The sequence below is a fragment of the Rhopilema esculentum genome, chromosome 5, assembly GCF_057945365.1.
Source record: "Rhopilema esculentum isolate cy_ngs chromosome 5, ASM5794536v1, whole genome shotgun sequence".
Classification (NCBI taxonomy): domain Eukaryota; kingdom Metazoa; phylum Cnidaria; class Scyphozoa; order Rhizostomeae; family Rhizostomatidae; genus Rhopilema; species Rhopilema esculentum.
This window is the reverse complement of record NC_142819.1, coordinates 9,564,050-9,589,021: the sequence shown is the minus strand read 5'-3', so window position 1 is coordinate 9,589,021 and position 24,972 is coordinate 9,564,050. Positions and strand designations below refer to the sequence as shown.

The following is a 24,972-nucleotide window of genomic DNA, read 5'->3' as shown; positions in this document are numbered from 1 at the left end:
TTGCTTCAATCCTTTTTAACAGATCTTTCATCACATATGACAAATTGAGAGTCATAGCGTTTTCTTCGTTAAAACTTATAGAATGAGCTGGACTTTTCTTCTGTACCTTGGATGAAGACATGTAACTCAACCCTTGAGGGAAAATGCAATGAATCTACCAGTGAATCAACAGTAACACCAGTTTTTATTCAGTTTTAGCCCCCCTACTTTTCCCAACCCTCCACAGTGCCCGAGTTATAGTTAAATTTTTCAGTTCTGTTTCATAGCAAATCATAAGTAAAAAAATAAGAATAGGTCACACATAAGAAAATTCATAGTGTCTTATAATATTCCACTTTTAAGATATATGATCAGTCTGCAGGACTATGCCAATTTCAAACAAAAATCTTTCACCTTGAAACAAACTCTTTTAGGCCAAAAACATAAAATAATTACTTCATAGTTCCAGATACTTTGACTTTGAATTGAGAATTTAAATTGGCATATGTTGCCTATACTCTGGTATGTGATGACTATGTAACTGATTGATCAAAACTGTTGGCATTGGTCCTTCAATACCCCTTTGTAAGAAAGCCAGAAATGTCAAAAAAAGACTCAACAATGATTAAATTAATCGAATTGTTTATTCTTTTCTCAGTCCCATAGTTTTACAGCTTAGCAAAGAACTAAAAGTTGTCACTAAAGTGTTTATGTGAGCCTTAATCTTGAGCTGTGGTTTGAAGAACTGTCCATGAATATTAACATTCAAGCTTCACAATGCCACAAGAATGCCCATAGTTTTCATTGACTCAAGAAAGTTGTCCAGAGTTGGAGATGACAAGTTTCTTGGTGGTGGCACCTTGCTTTGATCCATATGATTCCATTTTCTTGACAACATCCATACCATCAACAACACTTCCAAACACAACATGTTTGTTATCAAGCCTGAAATAAATGATTAGAGTTTTGTCATAATGAAAAATCAATTTTTGAATTTGAAACTATTTGTTATAAATCACTTTTATAGCATCAAATCAGGCTGAGCCAAAAGTTTCATTGGATACCCAGACTCTGAATTACAACCAGACTCTAAACTAGAAATATCTAAATAATATAGTAACTCATGACTGAACAGTCCAAATGACATGAAAGTTTTCAGTTTAGACTGATTTCAGCATGAAGTTTCAAATCCAAGCACCGTCTTTGACAAAGGCCCATAGATAGCAAGATGCAAAATTGATGATACCACAAAAGAACTGGGAATAAACATCAAGAAGACTTTTAAAAATCTGAAAATCCCTTTAAATCTTCATCTGACCTCATAACTTCTAAAATCTTTCAAAGGTTTCATTATTTATGACATATGGACAAAATGTTTACATCTATTATTGAAGAAAAAAAAGATATGGTATATATTTTGTGTGATCAACCAATTTCCCAATGGTCATGGCAACCAGAAAGCTCCAACATAACAACCTCAATAGTTTTCACCTGTCTTTCATCTGTTTTGTTGCAACTGTATTTATCAAGCTTGGCTGAAGTTTTGGCACTATTTAACTGATTTTTAAATACACCTTCACAACTATTACAATGATTTTGTAAACTTGAAGAATTCCACATTCTACAAAGTGTTTTGAACTGTACTTTCAGAGTGTACCAGACATCATCTGATATATTTTATGGTTTAAGTTGAAGGGTCTGAAATTTCTTCCACAAAAATTGCAAAATGCTTTCAGCCTATCAACAATAACAGCCAATGAGGATGATAAAATCCAAAGAGAAAATCAAGAGTGTAAATGTGTTGGGAAGCAAGCTATTTTAAAATATGATACAAAACATCACCTACACCTTTGTTGTGAAAAAATTTCTCATTCAATTGAACTGGAAATATTCAATTGAAAGGAACAGATTGCCTACCCTTTACAGGTTTGGCTCCTGTTAAAACCCTACTTTTGTCTCTTTTCTTTGTATTTTGTGAGCAAAATTCAAAAACACCTATTCGTTTGAATAAAAAACATATATACGTACATTTACAATCCATTAAAAATACCCAGAAATCTTCAGGAAATTCCAAAAAATCTTAAAATCCTTGTCAAATTTAGGTAGTGAAATGCCTCTCTAGTGGCAGGTCCTGTACATTGGATTTAAAAACAGGAACCAGTAGCTCAGTTTGTAAAGCAAGTAAGTTCAGTGCTGCTGTTCGAGTGATTGAGTTCTGCCCTGGTTGTCTAACCTTCTCAACTTTTCTCTCAGTATATATAACTGTTTATAAGATGAATGTAACGAAAAGATATATAAATAAAGAATTAAGGTAAAGATGAAAGTTTTATTTTTCTCACCAAGCTGTCTTTACAGTGCAGATAAAAAACTGGGAGCCATTGGTATTTTTGCCAGCATTAGCCATTGAAAGTGTTCCAGGTCCAGTATGCTTCAAGATGAAGTTTTCATCTGCAAACTTCTCCCCATAAATTGATTTTCCTCCGGTTCCATTGCCTTTTGTAAAATCACCACCCTATCAGAAATGATTGTAGATATCAGTGAGGAAGGAATATTGCAAAAGCAAATGCATACTTCATAAGGATTCCTGCAGGATTTTAAATCTTTTTGTTAGACTCACAGACCAGAGAGAGATTAACATCTCATAAAAGAACATTTTATATATATATATGAGACAAATATATAGTAATAAACTGAAATGTTCCTGAGGGATGAATATTTAGCTGTCTCAAATAAGTTTTATTAATAAGCTTATAATGTGACAAGTCAACAATTTGAAAATGAACACTTGAAAGCAAAAATTCAAAAAAAGTTATCTATCTTTGAATTTTCCCAACCTCAAAAACCTAAGTTCTCTTTCACCAAACATATATATAACGTATATACATACTTTGATAATGTCTAAATTGCTAGGCAACCCAAAGCTATATCTGTTGAAAGTTTTCTTTTTTAAGGTATATGCTTTATTATTGTGTAAAAAACTACATGTCTTCATCCAAGGTACATCCATTCTACAAGCTATTTGCTTGTAGAATGACATATCCAGTCATTTTCTTCATTTTAGAATTAGTCATTCACTGTGGCTACAATCCCGGACAAAAATGGTTAAGACTTTTCAAGAAAGGCTTATATTTCCACTTTCCTTTAAAAAATAACTTTCCCTTCTCCCCCAATTCAATGTTGAATGCATGATTTTGAAGGAGAAATGATAGAACTACAAATCCAACATTGCTTCGGGGGAGGGGGGATTTGAATTTACAGGACAAGGTAAAGAAGAGGTAGCAAATAGCTTGCCAAAATTTTGGCAGCAATGATCACATTTCAGGCTTCAGGGTCACTCCATGTCAAGGGGATGTAGGGGGGGATTTTTGCTTGATGATTGCATTAAAAGTAAACTTTTGATAGAGTTATCAGGTTATAACTTCACAAAAATCTGTTTTTAGAATTTTTCAATTTGTTCCCATAACCTAAAAGAGCATCATGGAATACCTCTGAATCTGCAAAATCAGTTAAAGGTATTACAAATTGGCAGAGATATGACCAGATGAGCATAAGCACAAACTTCAAATCTTCAATTGGCCACAGCTCAACCACAAATAGTAAAAATATTTTTCTACACACCTAACACCAAACTACATAATAAAAATAAACAGCCTGTAAGCAAGGAAATATAAATGTTAATGTCACTTTACCTGGCACATGAATTCTGTAATTACACGGTGGAATGAGGAGCCTTTGTATCCAAAGCCTTTCTCTCCAGTACAAAGTGCTCTAAAGTTTTCTAAAGGAAAGGAGGTCCAAATTTTACACCACAGAATTCTGACTATAACATGTATATATCAATCTGCAAATTTTAACACTTTTCCATGTCAGGTACATACCTTAATGGCAAAACCTTAAAGTGGAACTGACATGAAAAATGAAAAAACTTCATAAAATCCATTTATTTCATTTTAGTATAGAGCCGGCAGTGCTGAATCGAATGGTGTAACTTTTTCCTGCATATCTTTTCGTTAACATAATTTTTTCAAGCTCCAAAGTACTGTTTTTTTGCAGATTTTGTTCGAATAAAAAAACGCAGCCAAAGAGGAATTTCAGGAATTTGTGACGTATTCTGGTGTGTTCGTGCACCAGCAAGGTCAGTTTATTGCGTACTTTTGAAGGATGGCAGACATCGGGCAAAGCAAAAAACAACCTAAATACGGCAAATATTGTTGTGCTGGTGCACTGAACTATACTGGCTGTTTGGATAACAGTCAAATTCCCGAAAATCAGTCGCAGTAGTTTCCAAAAGCTGAAAAAATAGCGTCGATATTGGGTAAAATTCATGAGAAGGACCGCTTTCAATCCATTGTCTTCGTCCGACCTATGACCAAAAACACACGTTACGTACAAGAATTATAACAACCCTACCAAGTTTCGAAAGGGTTTTGAATAGTTGATTCAATTCCTTTTGATTCAAACGGAATTGAATCAAAGGGAAACAGACATTCGACATCGCTTTTGTAGAACTTCAGTATGGAGCTGGATCATGGCTGGACTGAGGAGTATTTCAGATATTTGCACAAAACCATGAAAACTGTTATACAACCAGTTTTGCATGTTTTGCTTGTAGTAAACTAATTGTGTTGTGTTCCAATGTTTGCATCAGTACTGTTGTTTGTTGCCTTGCCATCAACATTCTACGTTATCGCATCATCCCATCGCCACTATTGTTTTCATCAGTCCCTTTGTTTGATATAATTATCGTGTTTAAGGCTTAAGTATGGAGCTCGAACAGTGGCGTTTCAGATATTCTCATCAAACCAGAAAAAAACAAGGGCGAACTAAATGTTTTTTATGCACATTAATTTTAGTAACTCTCAAAGTTTCAATCGGATTGGAACATTTTTACAAGTGTACTTAGGGAATTTATATGTGCTGGTGTCTTTAGCCAGGGGTTTCCCTGGAGCTTGTTGTTGTACAGGGAATTCGATTATTGGAGTTTTACGATTTAAATTAGTATACACTCAAAAGAAGGTTGTTCTTTATGTTGTTTTGAGTCAATTTAGCTGTCTTGCTTTGGCTCTAGTGTTGAAGATCAGTTCACATCAGGTTGTTATGTTTCACGTCAAATGTCAATTTACGGGCCGCGTCAAAAAATGTCTGCTTACCTTGGGATGTAAAGTGCGTCTTGTTAAGAAAAGGATAAATAAATCAACAGAAATCGATCCAGTTTTCTCCCTTGAAAAAACTTTTTATTATCTTTATCCGAATTGAAACTTGAATAATTAGCCAAGTGTCGGCTTCGCCACCACATATTCACCCATCTTCAGAGGAAGGTGGTAATGGATCTTTCTCATCGGGTTGCAACATCATTTCAACGTTCCCGTCTTCAAAATTTGTTCTCTCACTTCCGATACAACTTCCTCATCGTTATATGAAACGTTTGAATCTGGAAATTCCTTTCCCACCTTAGGTTGCTGGACATTTTCTGGTCTCCGTTGGGGTTTCGTGACCGTAAACTATATAATAACACACCAGAATGAGTCACTCTCCCCAGACTCTTTTCGAAAAACCTCCTACGACTCAAGCCCCCCAAAAACAAACTTATGGCCCTTATTTTGAAAAAATATTTGCAGATATAGAATCAGTGATGTTTAATGCCTAAGAAAAAACCTTTTCCAAAATTTTAATTTTTCATGTCAGTAGCACTTCAACATAGTCTAGTATACAAAATCTTTACTCATGCAGGATCTGTCAAAAAGAGTTTATACACTAGGGTATCAAAGTATTGCACCGCCTTGTTCAAAATGGTTGCACTTTTTGTCAACTTTTGGACAATGCAAAATATTTTAATGCATGTATAGTGTGAAATAGGCGTATTTTATAGCAAATTTTGGCAAGGTTGACAAACGCTGAGCAAGGTTTTGCAGCTCAAAATCCGTCCACAGAAAATACAACAAGTGTTTTTGCAAAAATACAGAAGAAAAAGTTACCAAAGTAAACGGAAACCATTTTTTACAAAGATCTTTTTCCATACAAAAGAAATTAAAGCTTTGGAACAGCTAGAATCAAGTCCAATTTTTAACATCACTAAAAAAGTTTGACTTCAAATGAAAAAGGTTACAAACAATGATCAAAGTGGTCGTCCAAAAACCAGAGAATCATTTATTGCAAGAGGTTTCCTGGCCTAATACAAATTTCAAAAGAATACATTGGCCAAATATATGGATCCATTTGCAGGAGGCTTTTTCCGGTTTCGAACGTTTGCCGCTACCCGTCAAAATATTGATATTTGAAACTGTTAAAAGACGTTTGCTACTGCTATTTTTCAAACTGCTCTAAATAGATTGAAGTTGGTGGTGATTGGTGGTTATTTTGCTTTCGACCAATTGCCATTCGCCAATTAAAAACATAATGAATTTGCATAACAATAGCTTCCGATCATTCATGCGCTATTTCTCCTCCTTAGTGTTGGTGCAATACTTTTGATACCCTAGGATACAGTTAAGGAGAGTTTGCAAAAACCATTTAACTGCAAACCGGAGTGTGCTTTGCATTCTAGTCAAACAATAAAAAGTATTGCTTAGATTTCAGTCATTTTGAATAATATAAATGTAAGAGATTAAAAAACCCAGCTCACCAGCAGTCTTTGGGACAACATCTGCTCTTAACTGTAACAGAAAAACAGCTCTATTACTTCTTGTTAAAAACTTTTTCCTTTACATTCAGAAAAACTGACTCTAGAATTTTGCTCAAAATATTTATATACAAAAAATTCCAGCCCAACCCAGTGTGTATAAAGAGATGTCTATATGATGCAACTCAGGGTCTATGAGTACGTAAGAACAAAAAATCCACATGTTTGAATTATTGCTTCAAAGTAATATCTATTTCATGTTGGATTGTGACTCATCATTTTGGGTTGTTCCTGCCCACCATTTTTTCCTTACAATTATATGAATGGATGTATAACTGTTAAACTTGTTTGGGAGACACTCTTCATATCTTGTTGCAAAAATTCAAGAATCAACCTGAATATCTCACATACTTCTTTCTGGCAATTTTTAGGGCATGTATCATGTCATGCTTCTTTATACAAGTTTGGAAAAATTTAAAAAAGTTTTGGCAAAATTTTGAAAGTAATTATCTAATAATAAAAAGTGGGAAAAACCATGCTTTCCAGTAACATGGCCTGAATTCCAAATATTTACCATTGCTATTTAACATTCGTTTCACGTGGACAGAATAGAAAAGTGCAAACGGGGAGGCTGGTCTCCACGGGAGCACAACGCTAAACGCTGGGGGACTGGGTCTTAAGCTGGTGCTGAGCATGGACGCATGCAGCAAGGAAGCATCACTCGAGGCGAGGTCTTCTTTGTGCGACCTAGTTTACGGGCACAGTTTAGCCCCCATGAGTGTTGCAACCAAAAATTATAAATAAATTGCAAATGGGCGAGTCAGCCACAATAAAAATTAACCTTCCAACCCTGCCACTTTGAAGCTAATCTTCAGCTGCTCTCACGTCTTAAACATAAGATGGTGAGCTTGCAGATGGCGACAGAAAGTAATATTGACACACATCATTCACATCAGTGAATTAATGCAAAAACATTGAAAATGGCAAAATACGAATTGGGAAAAGGTTAAGAACAATTGTATGTCTATAAGAAAAAATAGAAACACCAGGCAAAAACTTCACTTCCTCCTTTTCACACGAACAAAGTCAAGACAAGAGGGTTACAGCGGAGCAGTGCAAGAAGAAGTCGAACGATAACATACCTCAAGCCATCCAAAACAACAGTTTACTTGTTAAGAGTGACATCAATTAATATAGACCGAGATGAATATTAAAACTATTTGACATTCAAGTTCTAGATCCAAAAACCTGAGACGACAGCAGGACTAGGCCTACCTCCTAAAAATCCTTATTGCAGCACTTACCTCCATTACAATTCTTCCAAGTGGTTGTCCATCAGCCGTAACATCGAAAAAGCATTGTGGTTTAGCCATTTTTGAACAAAAGTTTCGTATAAATCTAATTCCAGGGATAGCCAGCGTTGCTACTTGTGCATGTACGTCCCAAAGAGTTCGGAGAGGAAGCCACGCTTGGCGTGGTTGCTTTAAATCGAGAGCAGACCCACGTGCTACATACCAAATATGGAACAGAATATAAGACAAATATGGCCAATACTACAGTAATTTTACTGGTTTATTCCAATCGAAATGCGCCGATACAGTCTTTTCTCTAACCACGAACGTTCTATCTTGACGATGTACTTTTCCTAAGTGAAATCTCAACAAAAGTAAAAAAGACTTGCTTCTATCATTTTATCACATGGTCTTTGGGCCTAAATGTTCTCATTGCGAATTAATAACAACAAAAGTAACAATGTTAGAAACAAAAAAGTGATAAAAACATAAAATAAATCATATACAACGATAGACACATAATAGATAAAATTAGATAGACACTTAATAGACAAAATTAGATGCTTAATTAACTGTTCTGAGAGTTGAAATATTTGTTTGTGTCAAGCTGTAATCACATCGATGACATTATGTTTTTGAAGATAGATTGTGTTGAAGATGAAGTTTGAATAATATCATTGAATATCTCTTTCGCTTTGAAATCCTGAATGCAAGATCGATATTTTAGCGAGTAGTTTTGTTTATTCCCTGTTTTCTTGACCGATAAACCAAATTACTTGATGTTTTCTATCTAGATAAAATCCGTTGGAGCAAGATAAATTTTATCTTGGTTGGAGTAATTTTTCATGACAAATCAAAGATTCTTCAGTAAAAGCCAACAAATCGTTAGGATTGTAATCATCATCAAGGTAAATTTTTGAATTTGTTGCAAATAAAGAAATAATGTTTTCGTTCGGTTGGAGGACTTTACCATTTATTAATTCTATTTTCAATATTCAAATTTTACTTCTTTCTTTCACAATTGTTAACTTTTGTTTTACAAATGGCGATAGGATCAACAAACACCTCGAGTTTTAAAGCTGTATTGAATTGAATATATATTCTAAATCTAGTTTCTTTGCTAATGTGATAATCTAGCTCTTCTGACATGGTCGTACTCTCATTATCACTGTTGTAGCGACTAAAGAAGTATTTTATTTACAAAGCCTGTGAGTAATTCCTGAAAACAAAAAAATTTGGACCTCTAGAAAAGAAAACTTGAAAGTCAAGTTATTGTCCAAAACAAACATGGCGTTGACGCCTCATGCAGCAGAAATTATAAAAACAGAACAATGGTACTGCCAATTTGATCAAACCGCAACAACATTTGTGTAGACATGCCAAAAAACAGAGAACTATAATTTGAACCAATCTTCAAAGATTATGAATTGCAGTAGAAATATCGTCAAATTACAACTAGTAAACCTTATCTGAAATGGAGTGTGTGCTTTTGAGGTGCTAAATGCTGAACGTTCTTGCAAAGTTTGATATTCTGGAATACTTTCAGCGTAAAACAGTTTTTTGCTTCCAAGAAAAAAAAATTGGTACAGGACAAAATTTCTGCATTCAAGGGTGCAAAAATATCCAATCAACCTCCCAACGAACTGAGGCGGAAACATTAATTCTAAACTTCAAAAACTACTGCAAAAATGTTAGTCTTTTCTTTTAAGATATTCTTTTAGCTTATCATTGCATACAACTTTCTATAACTTTATTGGCTAGCTTGTTGTATATTTTGTTAGTATGATTTTGGTTGCAGGTCTAAAGGTGATTTCAAGGTCTTTGTATGAATGACAAACCTTAGCATATTTTTCCCCTTATTTCATTGACAAGCAGGATATTTACACTTCTCGTCAAGAGCAATCATAACCTTCTATTTAACATATTCAAGAGTAAGTTTTAAAGATCTGTTTTCTGACCTAAGAAACCGGTGCCAATGGAAACGATGACGTCCTTTTTCCGTTTCTATTTCAAACATTTTAGCTGATCCTTATTACATAAAGTAATGATTACAAAGAGTTTTGTTGGGAAATATTCCACGTGCATAAATTATCATTTCATCATTAATAAAAGATTACAAAAGTTGTTGTTACTCTTTTTATAATCTTTTTGTAACGGCTATTAAGCGTTATGATCTTCGGTCTTCAAATTAAGCACATGCGTGGAAAACATATTTCAGTAATTAATAACCTTTGCCATCGACATGTCTAGCATGATCTATCATTTGGTATTACACAGTCTATGTAACTGAGCTTGTTCGTCTTTGTCAATGATGCTGCAATTTATAACAAAACTGAGTCTTATTCTAATGCTTTTCATGCAGTTGAAGATCTCACTCTGCGGTAAAGTTTTCGATGCAATTTTCCTGAGAGAGAAAATTTCAAAAGCAACGTTGAAATCACAGTTGATGGGAAATTTTTCGTTTTCCAGTGAGGTAAGCTACTAAGACCCTTACATGTTATGTGTACAGTTGTAGTGGCGAGGTATTTCTCTTCTTCAAATGAGTTATATAGCTTTCGCTGATAACTAATGCATTTCAAGAAGTGCACTTGTAGGCAAATTGTAGTTTTAATATATATTAAAGTATAAAAAGGTGCTAAATTGCACATTTTAGGTATGAAACGTGAATTCCCGATATTCGAAAGGGTAAGGGTGTCAAGCCAATGAAAAATTTGTCTGTTTGTCTTTATCAAGTAGTGATATCACGTTTAGAAGAAAGTTTAATATGATAAGAAAAAAAACTATTTAACTTCTGTAGATTTCAATATTGTTGATGTTTAGCTGTGGAATTCAATATATTTACTATATAATCTTGAAGACTATTTTGAATCATAGTTAAATTTCTTCGTTTTGCTATCTTTCAAATATTTCGAGAACTTGATTTATCGAATGAAACAAAGAGGTTGATTTTTTAGTGATAAACTGATTTAACATATTCAGAAAATCTTCTAAATTTCAAAGCTCGTAAATAATAACTTGATGGCTTGACAAATATTATGGTAAAGGCAAATCTGTCTCGACATTTTCGTTAATCTAGCAGCCTTATGTGACTATCTTTCTGTCTAAATAAGTTGGAATTTATATTTTGGCATAAATTTCTGCTCACTTTTCGTGATTACCCGACGTTTGAACGCCTTAGAAGACGGGAAGTACTTTAATATGCTATGTTTTTGCCTTTCCATGCTATCTTTAAAGAGAATAAAATCGTTTTCAAGTCTGAACAATTATTTTATACTACCATATAATCAACTGACTGCAACGACGCAATCACACATGTAGACGAAAAAAGTTAAAAAGACGCATCATGCATCCCAAAAGGAACTACCTAGCAAGGACTAAAACAGCACACATAATGCAAGTTAACATCATAAGACTGATCATTAGAAAACATTGAAATGTAACAATCATTCAAAATTAACATAGACATCGATTGCTCCACCTACTGATATTTTATGAAAATAAAAATTAGATGAGTGTGAGAGAGAGCGGCTGCAGGTGAATTAGACAGTCATAAGGAAATGCAAAAGTTTTGTTAGACTTGTGTCAGAAATTCATGGTCTCTTTTTGTTTTCTTATGTTTGTTATATTTTTACCGTTGTGTTATGTCTTACACAGGCAATATGATGAAGAGTACTACCACGACAGAATATTTAGAACACATTTAATGAAGCTTGCCAAGTGTTTGTACCCTTAAATCATTCTTTCGCAACTTTAACATTTTTTGTGGATGAATGTAAAACTCCGGGATTCACCCCTGATTTATAGATATATTATATAACACATATGTTTACAAAAGACGTCTTTTAACAAACCTTTCCACGCCTAAGGAGAACATGCCCTTTTGTCCGAATTGTATTAAAGTCTGTCCAACCTACAGACCATGCAGATGAGGCTTAATTCGCGACACCCCTGAGAAAATCTTCTCATCAATGTCAACTAACTTGAATCAAAACAAAATGTAACTGAGACCTTTAACATTCTTTTGTATGCTATGAAGCTGCGTTTCCAGCTAGAATTGGATTTTTAATTCAATGTAATGTTTGTCTTTCACTGCTATGGCGGCAGGTACAGCGAAAATCATTATCTTTACTATGGAAATTCTCTGTGTGGAAGTATATATTTCGCAAAACGTAGATCACTTACTTCTCAAAACCTATTCGGTCACACGATTAACTGCAAAATGCACTATTTACTTAAAAGGGCCTCAGTTAAAAAAGAGATTTAGTCAAATCTGAGCATTTATGTTTATGGAACATTGGCTTTGCTCTGTCAGGTAACAGATTAATCCATCTACTTAGAATTTTTTCCTAGCACTTCCAGTTTAGGTGGCACCAACTGAATTTTGATCATTAAAGACATCCATTAATGAACTCTCCTTCACGTGTGTAATGAATGAAGCTTGGAGACAGACATAATTTCGTTTATAGAGAAAAATGGGATTGTTTTAAATCTTGGTTGGATTGTTTTACATCTTGGTTGGTCAACATTAGCTTTGTAAGGTCGTTTCATATCGAGGTGTGGATCCATATATCAGATTTAATTGCCATTCACTTGTACACAATTATTGTTATCTACGCATGCTCAGTATGCTGCTAGGCAAACAAAAAAGCTTGCTGATAAAGATTGTGAGTTTTGAGATGAAGATGAGAGAACAGAGTTCTCTTAGTTTAAAACTACTTATCCAAATTGGCCTACAAAACATGCCTCCCACATTTTTGCGAAGCAGTAATTCCAAGGCTGCAATAAAAGATAAAAGGAGCTCCCACTTTTGTTAGTCTTGCCCCCCCCCCCACTTTCAATTTCGTACCTGTAGAGCTGCTTCATATTGTGGAGTTGTTTTTTGTTGTTGTAGAGCTGTTTCATATTGTAGAGCTGCTTCATATTGTGAAGTTGTTTTTTGTTGTCGTAGGACTGTTTCATAATGTAGCGTGGTTGAGTATCGTAAGGATTTCACATATTTATTTTATCTTTTAGCTGACATTTCAGAGGACTTACTATTCGTTTGTTCAAGTATAAGGTTGTTTTTTAAGTATTTATTGGCCATATAAGTTCAAAAACTTATTCTAGGAACTTTAGGAGCCTAAATTAACTCTAACTACCATTCATATAAAATCCTGTTTCGGCTAACTTAAAAAACTTCTTCTACACGTACTTTTACAGTAGATGTTTTTGCTTGATATTTGGCAGCATTCTTAATTTTATGTCCGGCCAACCTCAAGCCTCATCCGAAGAAACTCCTTTTTTTGGTTCCTTTATTTTGTTATAATTTCAGTACCAAACTTTGAATATTATCTGAATGTTTAACTATTATTATAAAAAATGATCCACTTTCAAAAATTTCATACAATTGTTCTCAATCTCCTTGCTCTTCTCTAATTTCACTAAAATCCTCTAATTATGTATCAGATAATTAGAGGAAAAAAGTCATCAACATAGATAATGAACAGAGAGCTTAAAATGTAAATATTCAAATCGTTAACAATTAGTTCCGATACTATCTAGCGACAAAAACATTATTTAAACTCTCATCATGGAGGTTATATTTATGTTTATAGTGGCCTAATAGGCAGATTGTAGATAACTCAAAAACGATGATGTGCCTCAAACGTAACTTTACATAACTCAACTCATGTGATTCAACTAACATAACAATATATATAGGGACTGGGTCCTAGCGTCATTTCGCTAAGCAAAACAATTCAATAGACCCCAGGGTGATATTAACTTTTAGAATAAAATTTCTACTTGCAGCAAAAAATCCAACATTAGCAAAGTTTTGACCACGCAAATATAGTTTTTCGTTCAAATTTTGCTTTAATCTATTAAACGAGTTTTTCTATTAAAAGCGAAATTTAATGCAAATATTTGAGGAACTAGTCGCTTGAAGATGTATATTTTCTTAAATTAAGTTTTGAGATAGAAAACTACATACTTTCATTTTATAAGGAAAATATTTATAAGATATCGAGGCTCGAGTTTGGTGAAATTCTAGATCTAATTGAATATAATAGCAAAGCCTGAACTTTCCTGGCAATTTGACTTTTAAATCCTAATGAGTTTTAATGCAAACAAGAGCAGCGTGAACACCACGCCAAATGATTGAGAAACAGACATAAAGCTTTTATTTCTGAGACAGTAGCATATATTCTTTCTTTAGAATGATGCTAGGCACAGGATCGCAAATTTTTACTTTGGTCTTGATTTTTTTCAAATTTGTCACATTTGTAGACCTTGATTTTCCATATATGTCAAAGATTGAAATTCGTGGTTTTTTTTCGTAGATGCTATCAATCACATTTTTGCAGCAATATCTATTGAACCCATCTTTTATTACAAATGACAGTAAAAGCATAGGTCTATCCAACATTAACTCAACCATTGCATTGAATTGAAAGACCGTTCTGTAATGACAATTCTAAACAGTTAAAGTGTTTAATTAGCCTCTTTTCACAGCACTGTTTGTCTCGTTTTACTTCCTTGCCTTTGTACATATCCGTATCCATCCATTTACACGGCGCGGCGCCGACAGAGATGTATATCTCAAAATAGTTATGTCTTCTGATTCAAACCTGCGAGCTAAAAGAAATCGATAAAACTGTGGTGCTATTAAGGAATATGATAAGCAGATAACCTCCTTATTCTTGAGAAAAGTTTTTGGGGAAGTTGTTTTCCTTTGACAAGAAATTTTGCAAAACATATCTAAAATAATTCACAATGTATTTCGTCTTCATTACTTTCTTATTACGAATGTTGTTATCATAAGAGTTTTCGATAGAAATATGAAATAAGCGAGACAACTGTAACTGGCTGTAACCTTAATTACGATGCAACAATTTTTCGATTTTGATTGCCAACTACGTGAATTTCATCATACATGTTAAAACCACTACAATTATGTTAAAGTCTCGACTACGAAAAAATATTTTGATTGCTCCTTGTGTCCACTTCTTGGTGGAAGGAAATCCAAAGCCAACCATTGATTTTAAGTGTTGACTGCATCTTCACTGACAAACACTATCTCTGTATCCCAGTTCTCTATCAAGCCCCACACTTTTTAATCATCCATTGTGACTGGATCAAGAGCAAGTATTTCCATAGATAGATCTCTCCTTTAATTGAGTTGCTTTTTCAAAAAATGTGTCAACGTATCTTTGATATAAACATTTATAACTGATATATATGTTGTATGTTGAGATCCATACAAGAAATATATTTCGTTTTAAGAAAATAGTACCCAGCAAAACCGATACATCTACCCCGTTGTCTATATAAAGTTCTTAGCAACAGTTCCTTGTAGCCTGCTTCATCACAGTACTTCACAACATCGCTTTAGCTTTTCTCATCTATGGCTTTTTTACATTCCGATCAACATATGGTTCAACCGTATCATAATATCAATGTATTCTACCTTACTATAGAGCATTTAACTTTGTGCATGATCTCAGAAACAGTAAGTTTGATTTCAGAGCAAACATAGAGTCGTTGCAGTTCTACTAGATCAGTTGCCTTTTTAAGCATAGCAATTCTAATATTTACTGATCTTCAAGTATATCAAGATTTGTCACCACGGCACGTCGGAGTTGGAGGCTGGGGAGAAGGGCGACTCGTTTTTTTATTGACCCACCACCTTAATATTGTGGCATCAAAGACGATGGTGGGAAAACAACTATACAAGTTTGCCGATTTGTCTAGAGCGCCCCCTCACCCCACCCTAAACTAAGAATTGAGTGATTTTATTCTTTGGCATTAGATTTTACATGTCTCCTTACTTTGATATGTTGTGTTTTCTTGAAACTGTTACATTAAGAAATGAAAGTTCCGGTTGGATTTATTTTCGGTGATGCAGGGCAACCGAAAGTGATTCTCTCCGAGTATTTTTGAAACCGTAATTATTTCGTAAAGAAATTTTCCAACTTTAGAAAATCGGATTTTACACTAATAGGCTTTGAATTAACAAAAAACGTGATAGTGCTTGAGCATTGCTATTCATCCAAAACATATCAATATTCAGTTTTTGGTTCTCCAGCTCATCTTCACTTCCTTCTCTTTTGCCCTATATGTGCAAGAACTTTGAGATCTCTTTTAGCTGAACTGTGCTTCTACTGGCTCTTCACACTTATTTCTTTTTAACTTTCCCGAAGCTTTTAATTTTGACTCACAATCGATTAGCATTTTTAATCCCTATGTTGCAATTGGCGATCGAAAATATTGCAAACTGTAAACCCTTCAAATTAATTTTCCACCATGGGTTATAAAAGATATAATAAAAAACCTCCTCTAAGAGTTTATGACATTCTTGTCTTCTCTTCAGTTCCATTTATTGGGCTGACATCAAAATATTCTATATTTGTATTTCTTCTGGTTGCTTTCTAGATAATTTAATGTTCAAAATATAATTAACATACAGAGAATGTTTAAATCTTTAATACACAGAAATTTGTTTTTCCATAGAAATTGTTCAAGCTCTCATCAAAATTTACCACGAAATTAAAAAGATATGACCGGAATTTTATCCACCGTAAATTTTTGGCACCAGACTTTTGGTTCTTATTTTATTCCCTTCCCTCCGTTGCAGATAACATGTAGCTTAAAGTGCCAAAATAAACAAAGCTGCAGTAGTGCCATCGTTGACATTTTGGAAAATCGCTGCCTGTTGCTTACGAGTTCACTGACAATCAATGAAAAATACTGTACAGAAACCAAAGATGAACACACAAAGATGATCTTTCTTCGTGAAAAGGTATTTAACTTTTTCATTTATTATTCACAATTTTCAAATCACTATTCACTTTCATCCCATTTAAATTTCAAGGGCACTGTCAAAAAGCATTAGACTCTAAAAGATCTTGTAATTAGATTTATGCTAAAATACGAGCATGAAAGTACAGGGGATTGAATTTTGACGTAAAAATGAAATTTTTAATTAAAAAATCAACGCAGGATTGTAATTGAAGATAATATTTGAAATTCTAGTTAATTCATACCTTTAGAATAAGATCCTTTGGGAAGCAGGAAATTAACTAAAATCATGATTGTAACAGGCGATTATGTGAAATTAGAGGATTATTGCTAAGTATTTCCAAGTGTTAATTCGATTATAGCAAGACTATGACAGTAAATTTCTAGTTTTGAAAGTAAACCATCTGCAATACATTTATTTCATCGGATAAGGATTTCAAGCTTTGCTTTTATCCGACATCCAAGAAAACACGCATTAAGTTAAGGAATCACGAAAAAGATTGAAACTGCGCAGCAGCAAATACTAGCTTGCGTCACAGACCATCACCCTGTGCGATCACCACCAAGGAGGAGACCGCTAGCAAATACTTTCTTTTCAATCCATTGCAAAGGGGAAGGGGTTTGAGCGTCTCATATAAATCAAGACTCTCAGTGTAACTGTACCTTTTCGAAGGGGGTAAGGCCAGCAATCAACAGCGCTAGCATAAATCTGATGCACTAACAAATGTAGACATTTTAGTTCTTTGTCCTTTCGGTAAGTCGCAGTTTCTCCTCACGAGAAACAAGTGTGATTTTTTTATATTACTTTCTGAGTCATCACAGCTTTAGAATATAAGGAAATATCTGGTTGGTCGTAAATACATGTTTGACTTGCCAAGCTTGATTTTTTTACCCACAGGCAACAGAGAAAATTTTTGTTCATTGATTGTCAAAGCCTCGTCGCAACGGATCTCACAGTGAATGGTCAAATGCCAAAAGCTTGTTCAAGGCAGCATCTCCCCCTTTTTGAAACATTGAGCGATGACTGCTTCGTGTTTCTTTAGTTTGAGAAAATTATTTTTCAGATTCTCCCGTGTGGGGAAGAAGGGTGCAAGAATGGAGGTCGATGCTTGGCAGTGGGTGAAATCATTTCTTGTCATTGCCTTGGTGGATGGACTGGAAGCCACTGTGAGATTAAAGGTACTGGAGCAACTGAGATTCAGTTATGCAACACAACCTATACAATCATGTTCTTGTGCTACAACTTGTCACACAAGTGTAGTTCTCAAGTCTTTGTATAAGATACAAAGAGGAGCATCTTTGCTACTGACCTCACATGTTAATTTAAAATTTATCCTGCTTTGTGCGACTTCTGACTGTCTGCCACTTGGATTCGATTAATGATAATCGAACGGTCAACCAGTGCTTGTAAAGTCAAGTGGTGCTAACGACTTCATATTACCCCTTCTCACATTTCGTGAAGACTCTAATTCTATGGTCTTTAAATGCAAAGAGACATTGCCATTTGCTTTATTTAAACAGCAGAACTCTAACTGCAGTGTTGGTGATGTCATTGGGAGAGTTTGTCAAATAAAAATTCAAAGCAACTCTTTCAAAACATTACTCGTTAAAAAGTTGAATAACAGTGAAAGAAAGATGAGTTTTATCTGACAATTGTAATTTATCAAATAAACCAAAAATTCGTAGCTGCATAGTAACGCTGAGTTACTGTAATGCAAATTTCTAAGCCAATTACGGAATTATCTCTATAATATGCAAAAACGTTTACGGAAATCGGATCTGCTTTAATTTGGTTCATAAGAAATTTATAGTTGCACTTTTACTGCAGATGGTCAAGAGATCTGAAATTAAATTATTTTTATTAACTGTAAATTCAATTGCAAGAGAGTGCAAATGCATAGCTCAAAAAGCAAATTAAAGTTGATTTGGTCTTGGCAATAAAAATTAGAACACTTTTGCTTTTGTTCAAAAGACGCATCATTAAGTTCAACAGGTCACCCACCTCTAAGAAGCATGAAAACGAACAGAAATTTGACAAGACCATTTATCTTTTCTGGCGTGTAGGTCGCCTGCCTAAAGCTCAATTAGAATACAACCTGTTTTGCATATTACTGATTACTTACTTCCATGAAAGACCTGTTAGTTTAATAAATGTATTACGTGTTTGTTTTCCTTTAAATCGGTATATGCCTTAGGCTAGCTGTGATCGAAAAGGTGCGATAAAGAAAAAAAAGCTTATTTTAAGGTTATTTGAGGATCTTCTACAAAATGACATCAATCTACTTTAGCTTGTCTTACTATCAAGAAGACATGAGTTTTCTATATTTTTTTCAGTGACTGGCATCAGCTGCCTTGACATAAAAAGAAAGTTCATTGGCTTAAAGCTAATAAATGGCATCTACCAACTCCAGTGGAACGAAAGCAATTCATTTGATGTTTACTGTGATATGAATAGAGACGGAGGTGATGTTTCAAATCAAGTTCCAATTTAGAAATTATAACCGTATTACTTCTCAATATTTCAATGTTGACCAAAATGATAGGTGATTTTCGGCAGAATACGTCAAGCCTTTTGGCGTTGAATTCATTCCAAATTAACGAATAAACTTACGATTTGCTGTTAATCATGTACCCCTTAAACGGAAGACAATAGAGTACCGAAGTGATGACATCATAAAAATATTTTTTTAGAATTTTTTTACTTTGATCCCTGAACCTGAAAAAGCATCATGAAATACCGCTAAACCTGCAAAATCGAATTACAAATTGGCTGAGATATGACCACCTGAGCACAGGCCCTTGCCCTATCAAACCTCTGTAATTTGGTCTTGGTTCATAACTTTATGAACCAGGCCAGAATAACAGTGATCTGTTAGCAAACTTAAAGCCTTTCATTGGCCATATTTCGCCCAATTTTGAGGATATCTAACTGATTTTGCATATTGAGAGGTGTTTTATGCCGTTCTTTCAGATTATGTGGTCAATTTCAAGAAATTCTAAAAAAGATTTTTGATGACGTCACACTTCGGTACTTTATCGTAAGGCATGGGTAATATGTTCTGTGTGAATAACCACGCAATTTAAAATTTTTTGTTAATGAAAATCAAAGCAAGGTATACACTCTTATTTTAACAAGAATGCTTTTAAATTTTTCAAGCCTCGATGTTCTTAAGAAATTTTTGTTATGAGCCTGAATAAAATCGTAACTAGTTCTTTTTTTTCAAATCTGATAAATTTTTATCGCCCGCTCTTGAAAAAAACCACTGTTTTTGAGAAACGATATTTGTCAGTTTTGCGATTCCCTGTAATGAACATCTGAAAACAGACAACTTTTGAAAAATGAAACACAAATATGCGAGCTGAGGCTGAGCAATATTCTCGTAATATTCTTAAATATCGGATGACTCTGAGCCTGAATATTCTTATAAACATTATTCTAATATAAGAAAAATTATGTGTACCCGACTATTTTACTTGATTAGCCTACGACGACACCAGGAATAACTTCCTACATAATCCAATTAAGGGTCTGTATTAGACGGTTTTCACTGGTACATGAACTGACAATATTTAAAGAATCTGTCAGTTCTTTATAATATAAGATCTTCGATATTATAAGGTTGATATTATAAGATCTTCGATTAATTGTCGTAACTTTTATCATTTTAAGGAAATTCTCGTTCATTTTTCTCTTAGTTATTATCCTTCAAAGGAACTTCTTGTTCATTTCCCTCTTAGTTATTATCCTTTTAAAAAGTTGTCACTTTAAGTTTTCTTCAGGGGCGGATCCAGACATTCGCAACATTCGCACTGGCGAATGTCAGATTTCCACATGTCTTTTTATAATTGTCTGTTAATATATTTTAGCATTGTGAATATTATACTAGAAATGGCCAGATAATAAAAAAAAGGTCCATAGAATACAAGAAATAAAAGTTTTGTTTCCTGCCCTAGTTGCTATGATGTCACCTTGTTGTTTACTTTTTAGGTTTTATTCCCTCGTTTTCGTGATTTAGAGATGATATATTCGAAAGAGGGCTCCCCCTTTTACGCATAAATTCACAGAGCACCAATAAGGTTTGATGCGAATGTCGAATGGAATTATAATATATTAGGCATGCGTGCGCAAACGAAGTGGTACTGAAAAATGTATGCCAAAAATTTGTGCGAATGTCAGTCCAGCTATGTTATTTAGCCATCTGAAAACCAATAGGAAATGTATATGGGAAATTTTTTTGCGAATGTGGCGAAGGTAGATGCGAACTATGTTCGGTAGCCAATTGCGGGAGAGAACTTTGGAAAGTGAGCATATTGAAACCTCGCTTCCAGATCAACGGCCATGATTGTTGTTGGAAAGCTGTGGAGACATTTGCTTGCAGAAGAGCAGCAATTGTACTTCAGAGTGAGTGAAAGGAGTCAAATATAAGATGATTTTTAATTTGAATCAGCGGATTTCTTATGGAGATGTTCAAAGTTTGTCGAATATTTTGGTTGATGGATGGAATTTGATAGATGGCAATATGCGAGGACAGTTCGGTTGGACCTAAAATTGTTGATCCAAAATTTTGTCTATGTTTTCATTTTCATGATGGAGGACGTTATTTAGACAGAGATTCAGACTCAAATAATATTTTGAAGAATACGTGATGCTTTTTAAGGTAATTAGCCATTTTTATGCAGGCTGTCAACCAGAACTTTTAGGGTTCAAGTCAGGTACATCTTGATAATGATGATGTAGCATTCTGACGAATGATGCTGTTCTATAAATATCTTGATGAATTTGAATATGCTGAATTTTAGAGTTCAAGATATTTTTTAATGATAGATGTTGTTATTATCACAAACCTGTAAATAGTTTGACTGTGCTGGGGATTTGTTTTTGAATAAGATATTACATTTTCTACGGCGTATTCTTTTCTTGTTAATTTTATGCTGTCAGTTTTGGAAAAATCTAGTCTGCCATATTTGTAAATGAGAAATTGTAATAGTATTTTGATTTTATTTGTCTGGTCATGCCATAAATATGGTAACCCTTTTCACGAGTTTAACCTCTAAAACTAGTAAAACTATTTGTGGTTTCCACACTATAAGAGTATACCATTTGAAACTTTTGGTTCTGAAATACACTTAAGATTCATTAATTTTTGTTTTTGAATTTGCAAGTGACTGACAGTTTTCTTTTCTATGTTATTGTGTGTGTAAATAAATGTAAATATGGGTAGTAAATATGCAATCAATGGAATGATCCTAATGGGGGAATTACTACATTATTAATAAGAAATTCACAGCAAGTTGGTTCTGCCAAGTAAATATCTTATATAAATCCATATAGTAAAAATTATCATGTTTGCATTATTTCTTTGCCATTTTAAATTTGTATATAATATCTTTATGATGTTCTTGTTATGGAAAGACAATGAATTGTTTTAAATTCTGTTACATTTGCTGTTTTACCAACACCTGAAAATACTAAAATTGTATGATGTGTATTGACCTAACTTGTATTTTTGGCCCTGTTTAAGGCACATCACACAGCAGTTTAGATAGAAAGGCGAATGCACAAAATAAATAACAGAAAAGCTCTGAGCCCCTAAGGTATTTGGTGTTGAAGTCAAACATTTGGGTGGATATTGCATTGAAAATTTCTACACTAAACACAGTATTTGATTGTTAAATAATATCATTGTATAAATAGAACTAAGGTTCCTTTCTTTAAATGGCTGTTTTTTAAGTGAGTGACATAAAATGTTTTTCATGAGTTTTTCTCCCTGAGAAGGGGTGATACACACACCTAATATACCCTTATTTTAGCTCATCCTTTTTGTTCTTGACAATTTGTGATTCTGTGCCTAGACTTGCCATTAAATCATCATTAAGAGGACATTTCAAATCTTTGCTGCTGTTTTTCCATCACAAAAGCCATGTAGGAAACAAAACATGCCAACACAACAAAAGCTTGATGAGTGTTTCTCAAAATTTTCCAGAGATCTCTTTTCTTGTTCACTCAATAGGTAAAATGCCAAATTGTCAATGAAATCCAGACCTGGCTGTTATTCTTAATATTTATCCGTAAATTTCTCAACCTTTGAGCCTCAATATTTTTATTTAATCTATGTTGTTTGAAAAATATGTTGTTAGTTTCCTAATCCTAAAACTTAATATGAGGAAAAATACATCTTTAAGTGGAAAACTTCCATTCTGAGACTAAAGTAAAAGTTGACTTATTTTTTGGGCGTGGTCATATAGGCGTGGTCGAAACTTTGCGAATGTCAGATTTTTTTCTGCATCCGCCCCTGGTTTTCTTAGTTATTTTTTTGATAAGAAAGTTCTCGTTCATTTTTGATAGGGGGCTGGACAAGAGTGCTACACGTAGTAGCAAATACTACAGATCCAAAACTTGTCACCTATCAGAGCTACGACTCCATTCAAAGCGCGGGAACACAAGGAAATTATTATGTAACGAGACTTGGCTTGAAGCTTCTGAAGAGCAGAATAAAGTTTCAACAGTTTTCCTTTTACTGCAAGAACAATATAGAAAACAAAGTTGTGAGCTTCAAGTCCTTACAGAATGCAACACATGTTGTCAAATACCTGACTGGTGAAGTAACAGAGCAGCCAAACGCATGTGGAACATTTGCAAGGTAAGAATGGGTGATCCAAATTTAAATAAATTTTTGTAAAGTCTGTGCAAAGGTTTTATAAGTTGGCCTTGTATAAGGAAGGGACATTTTATTGCAAACCGTTTTGGGATTTGACCTCTTGAACATTAGCAATCGAACAATTCAAAATGAATTTGTGCGCGTCCAACAATTCAAAATGTACTTGTGCTGGATTTTGTAATTTTTGCTGTCTTTCATTTGCTGAAAAAAGAAAAGGTGTTTTCCTGACGACTAGTTTCTCAACGCACTTGTACAATTTATTGTTTCCTTAAATAATCAGTAGAAGTGTGTGAAAATTCCAACCTTTGGCCAAATATGATCTAATAGAAGTCTCTACCAAAATACACTCATTTTTTTATAAGAAACTGGCTATAAGAAACGAGTACTGGACAGTCAGAAAAAAATAAGAAACTTCAGTACTCGAAGCAAAAAAATTAAGAAACTATTATATCGTAATAAAACTGAGAACAACGAAATTTTGTAAAATCCAAGAACAAGATTGGCCTAGAACTAAAGTCACATAGGAAAAAAATATACTTTCCACGTCTAAATACAGCGTCAGAACGGAAGCGAATCTCTTGACGTGATAGAAAAGGTCACGAACATTTCATAACATCATTCATGACATCATAATTAAGAAACTCTTAAGAAACAATTGAGTATTGAAATTTCCAGAACATTAAGAAACTGGAGTACTCAACATCGACCTCTGTTTCTTATAAAAAAAACGAGTGTAGCAATATAGAAGAAATAATTTGGATTATTATTTATTATTTGCATATTTCTACAGGCAACTAATAAACATCGAGAAAGGAAATGTTTTGCATTTATTTACTCGTCTTCCTATTTATGACATTGTCTTTTTCGGTGAATAGATTTCAAGACGATAATTCGATCCTGACAGCAAACTGCACGGAAATTCACGAAGCCAAATGGGGATCAAAATACAGTACAACTTATGCTGATCATGCATTATTCATCTTTGCTAAAAGACACTATCTTCTATCTACAACTGAGCGTAGAAGTGAATGTGATAATTACTTCCCATCAGCTATAGACAAGAACGATACTTGGGAAGTATTTGTCAGGTAAACCTGGCCAATTGGACTCTGCTTTTGGAAAAAGAACGAACATAGCTATGCACTTTTCTTCTAACTAGCATTACCTGTTCACATTATTTTGAGCTTGTAAATATCAGCACTAGAATCTAAATATATAGTTCTGCATTTTTCTTGATAATTTCGATCACCGAAGAGGACCTTAGCGGCCCCCGAGTATAGTACAGAAGATTTTAGCAACAATTGTTCACTTTTTGATAAAAGCATGAAACTTGGTGAAGATACTCATTTTGATGTGGTGAAAAAGATAGGATATGGAGGCATCCTCAAAAATTCACTTAACATTTAGTAGATGATTGTGAAACTCGAAAATTGTGAAAAGCTTTATCCCTTACATGTTCAAGTCTGGATTAATAGGAATAAACTTTCTACGTATGGAAAAATCAGCTATGAAGAAGAGGTGATAAAAACAAGTTGAACTCAAATGTTATCTGTTGAAAATCATACACACTGATTCAAATTTGCAAAGGAGTTTATCAGAAAACTTTATGTTTTAGTAAGGACTAAAACATATTTTTATTGCTAAT

General features: G+C 34.0%; 2 protein-coding genes across 3 annotated transcripts in view; one reads left to right on the top strand and one right to left on the bottom strand.

Annotated features, from left to right (window-relative positions):
• LOC135689738 (uncharacterized) overlaps window positions 1–24,756 on the top strand; it is a 29,989-nt gene extending 5,233 nt beyond the window's left edge. Inside the window, exons 1-7 of one of the 2 annotated variants that reach the window (XM_089108520.1) lie at window positions 8,209–8,798; window positions 10,253–10,363; window positions 16,505–16,669; window positions 17,733–17,847; window positions 19,003–19,131; window positions 23,015–23,309; window positions 24,203–24,756. In XM_089108520.1, the coding sequence (XP_088964646.1) occupies window positions 8,736–8,798; window positions 10,253–10,363; window positions 16,505–16,669; window positions 17,733–17,847; window positions 19,003–19,131; window positions 23,015–23,309; window positions 24,203–24,419 (1,095 nt within the window). In that variant the 5' untranslated portion in view covers window positions 8,209–8,735 and the 3' untranslated portion in view covers window positions 24,420–24,756. Of the gene's footprint in view, window positions 1–8,208; window positions 8,799–10,252; window positions 10,364–16,504; window positions 16,670–17,732; window positions 17,848–19,002; window positions 19,132–23,014; window positions 23,310–24,202 lie in introns of those variants that run through there. The other variant, XM_089108521.1, reaches the window with a different exon arrangement.
• On the bottom strand, window positions 602–8,070 carry LOC135689742 (peptidyl-prolyl cis-trans isomerase). The gene is made up of 5 exons (XM_065207074.2): window positions 7,903–8,070; window positions 6,602–6,632; window positions 3,669–3,757; window positions 2,319–2,491; window positions 602–924 (listed from the first exon to the last, which is right to left on the bottom strand). The coding sequence occupies exons 1-5, from the start codon at window positions 7,969–7,971 to the stop codon at window positions 789–791; spliced, it is 498 nt and encodes a 165-aa protein (XP_065063146.1). The 5' UTR covers window positions 7,972–8,070; the 3' UTR covers window positions 602–788.
• Window positions 24,757–24,972: the final 216 nt, after the last annotated feature.

What these genes read in the sequence shown, in the direction of transcription:
- LOC135689742 (XM_065207074.2), bottom strand. Translation starts at nt 7,971, where the DNA reads ATGGCTAAACCACAATGCTTTTTCGATGTTACGGCTGATGGACAACCA. An exon ending in TTGGAAGAATTGTAATGGAG is followed by an intron (nt 6,633 to 7,902) that starts GTAAGTGCTGCA and finishes TTTCTGTTACAG; the next exon opens with TTAAGAGCAGATGTTGTCCC. An exon ending in TGTTGTCCCAAAGACTGCTG is followed by an intron (nt 3,758 to 6,601) that starts GTGAGCTGGGTT and finishes CCTTTCCTTTAG; the next exon opens with AAAACTTTAGAGCACTTTGT.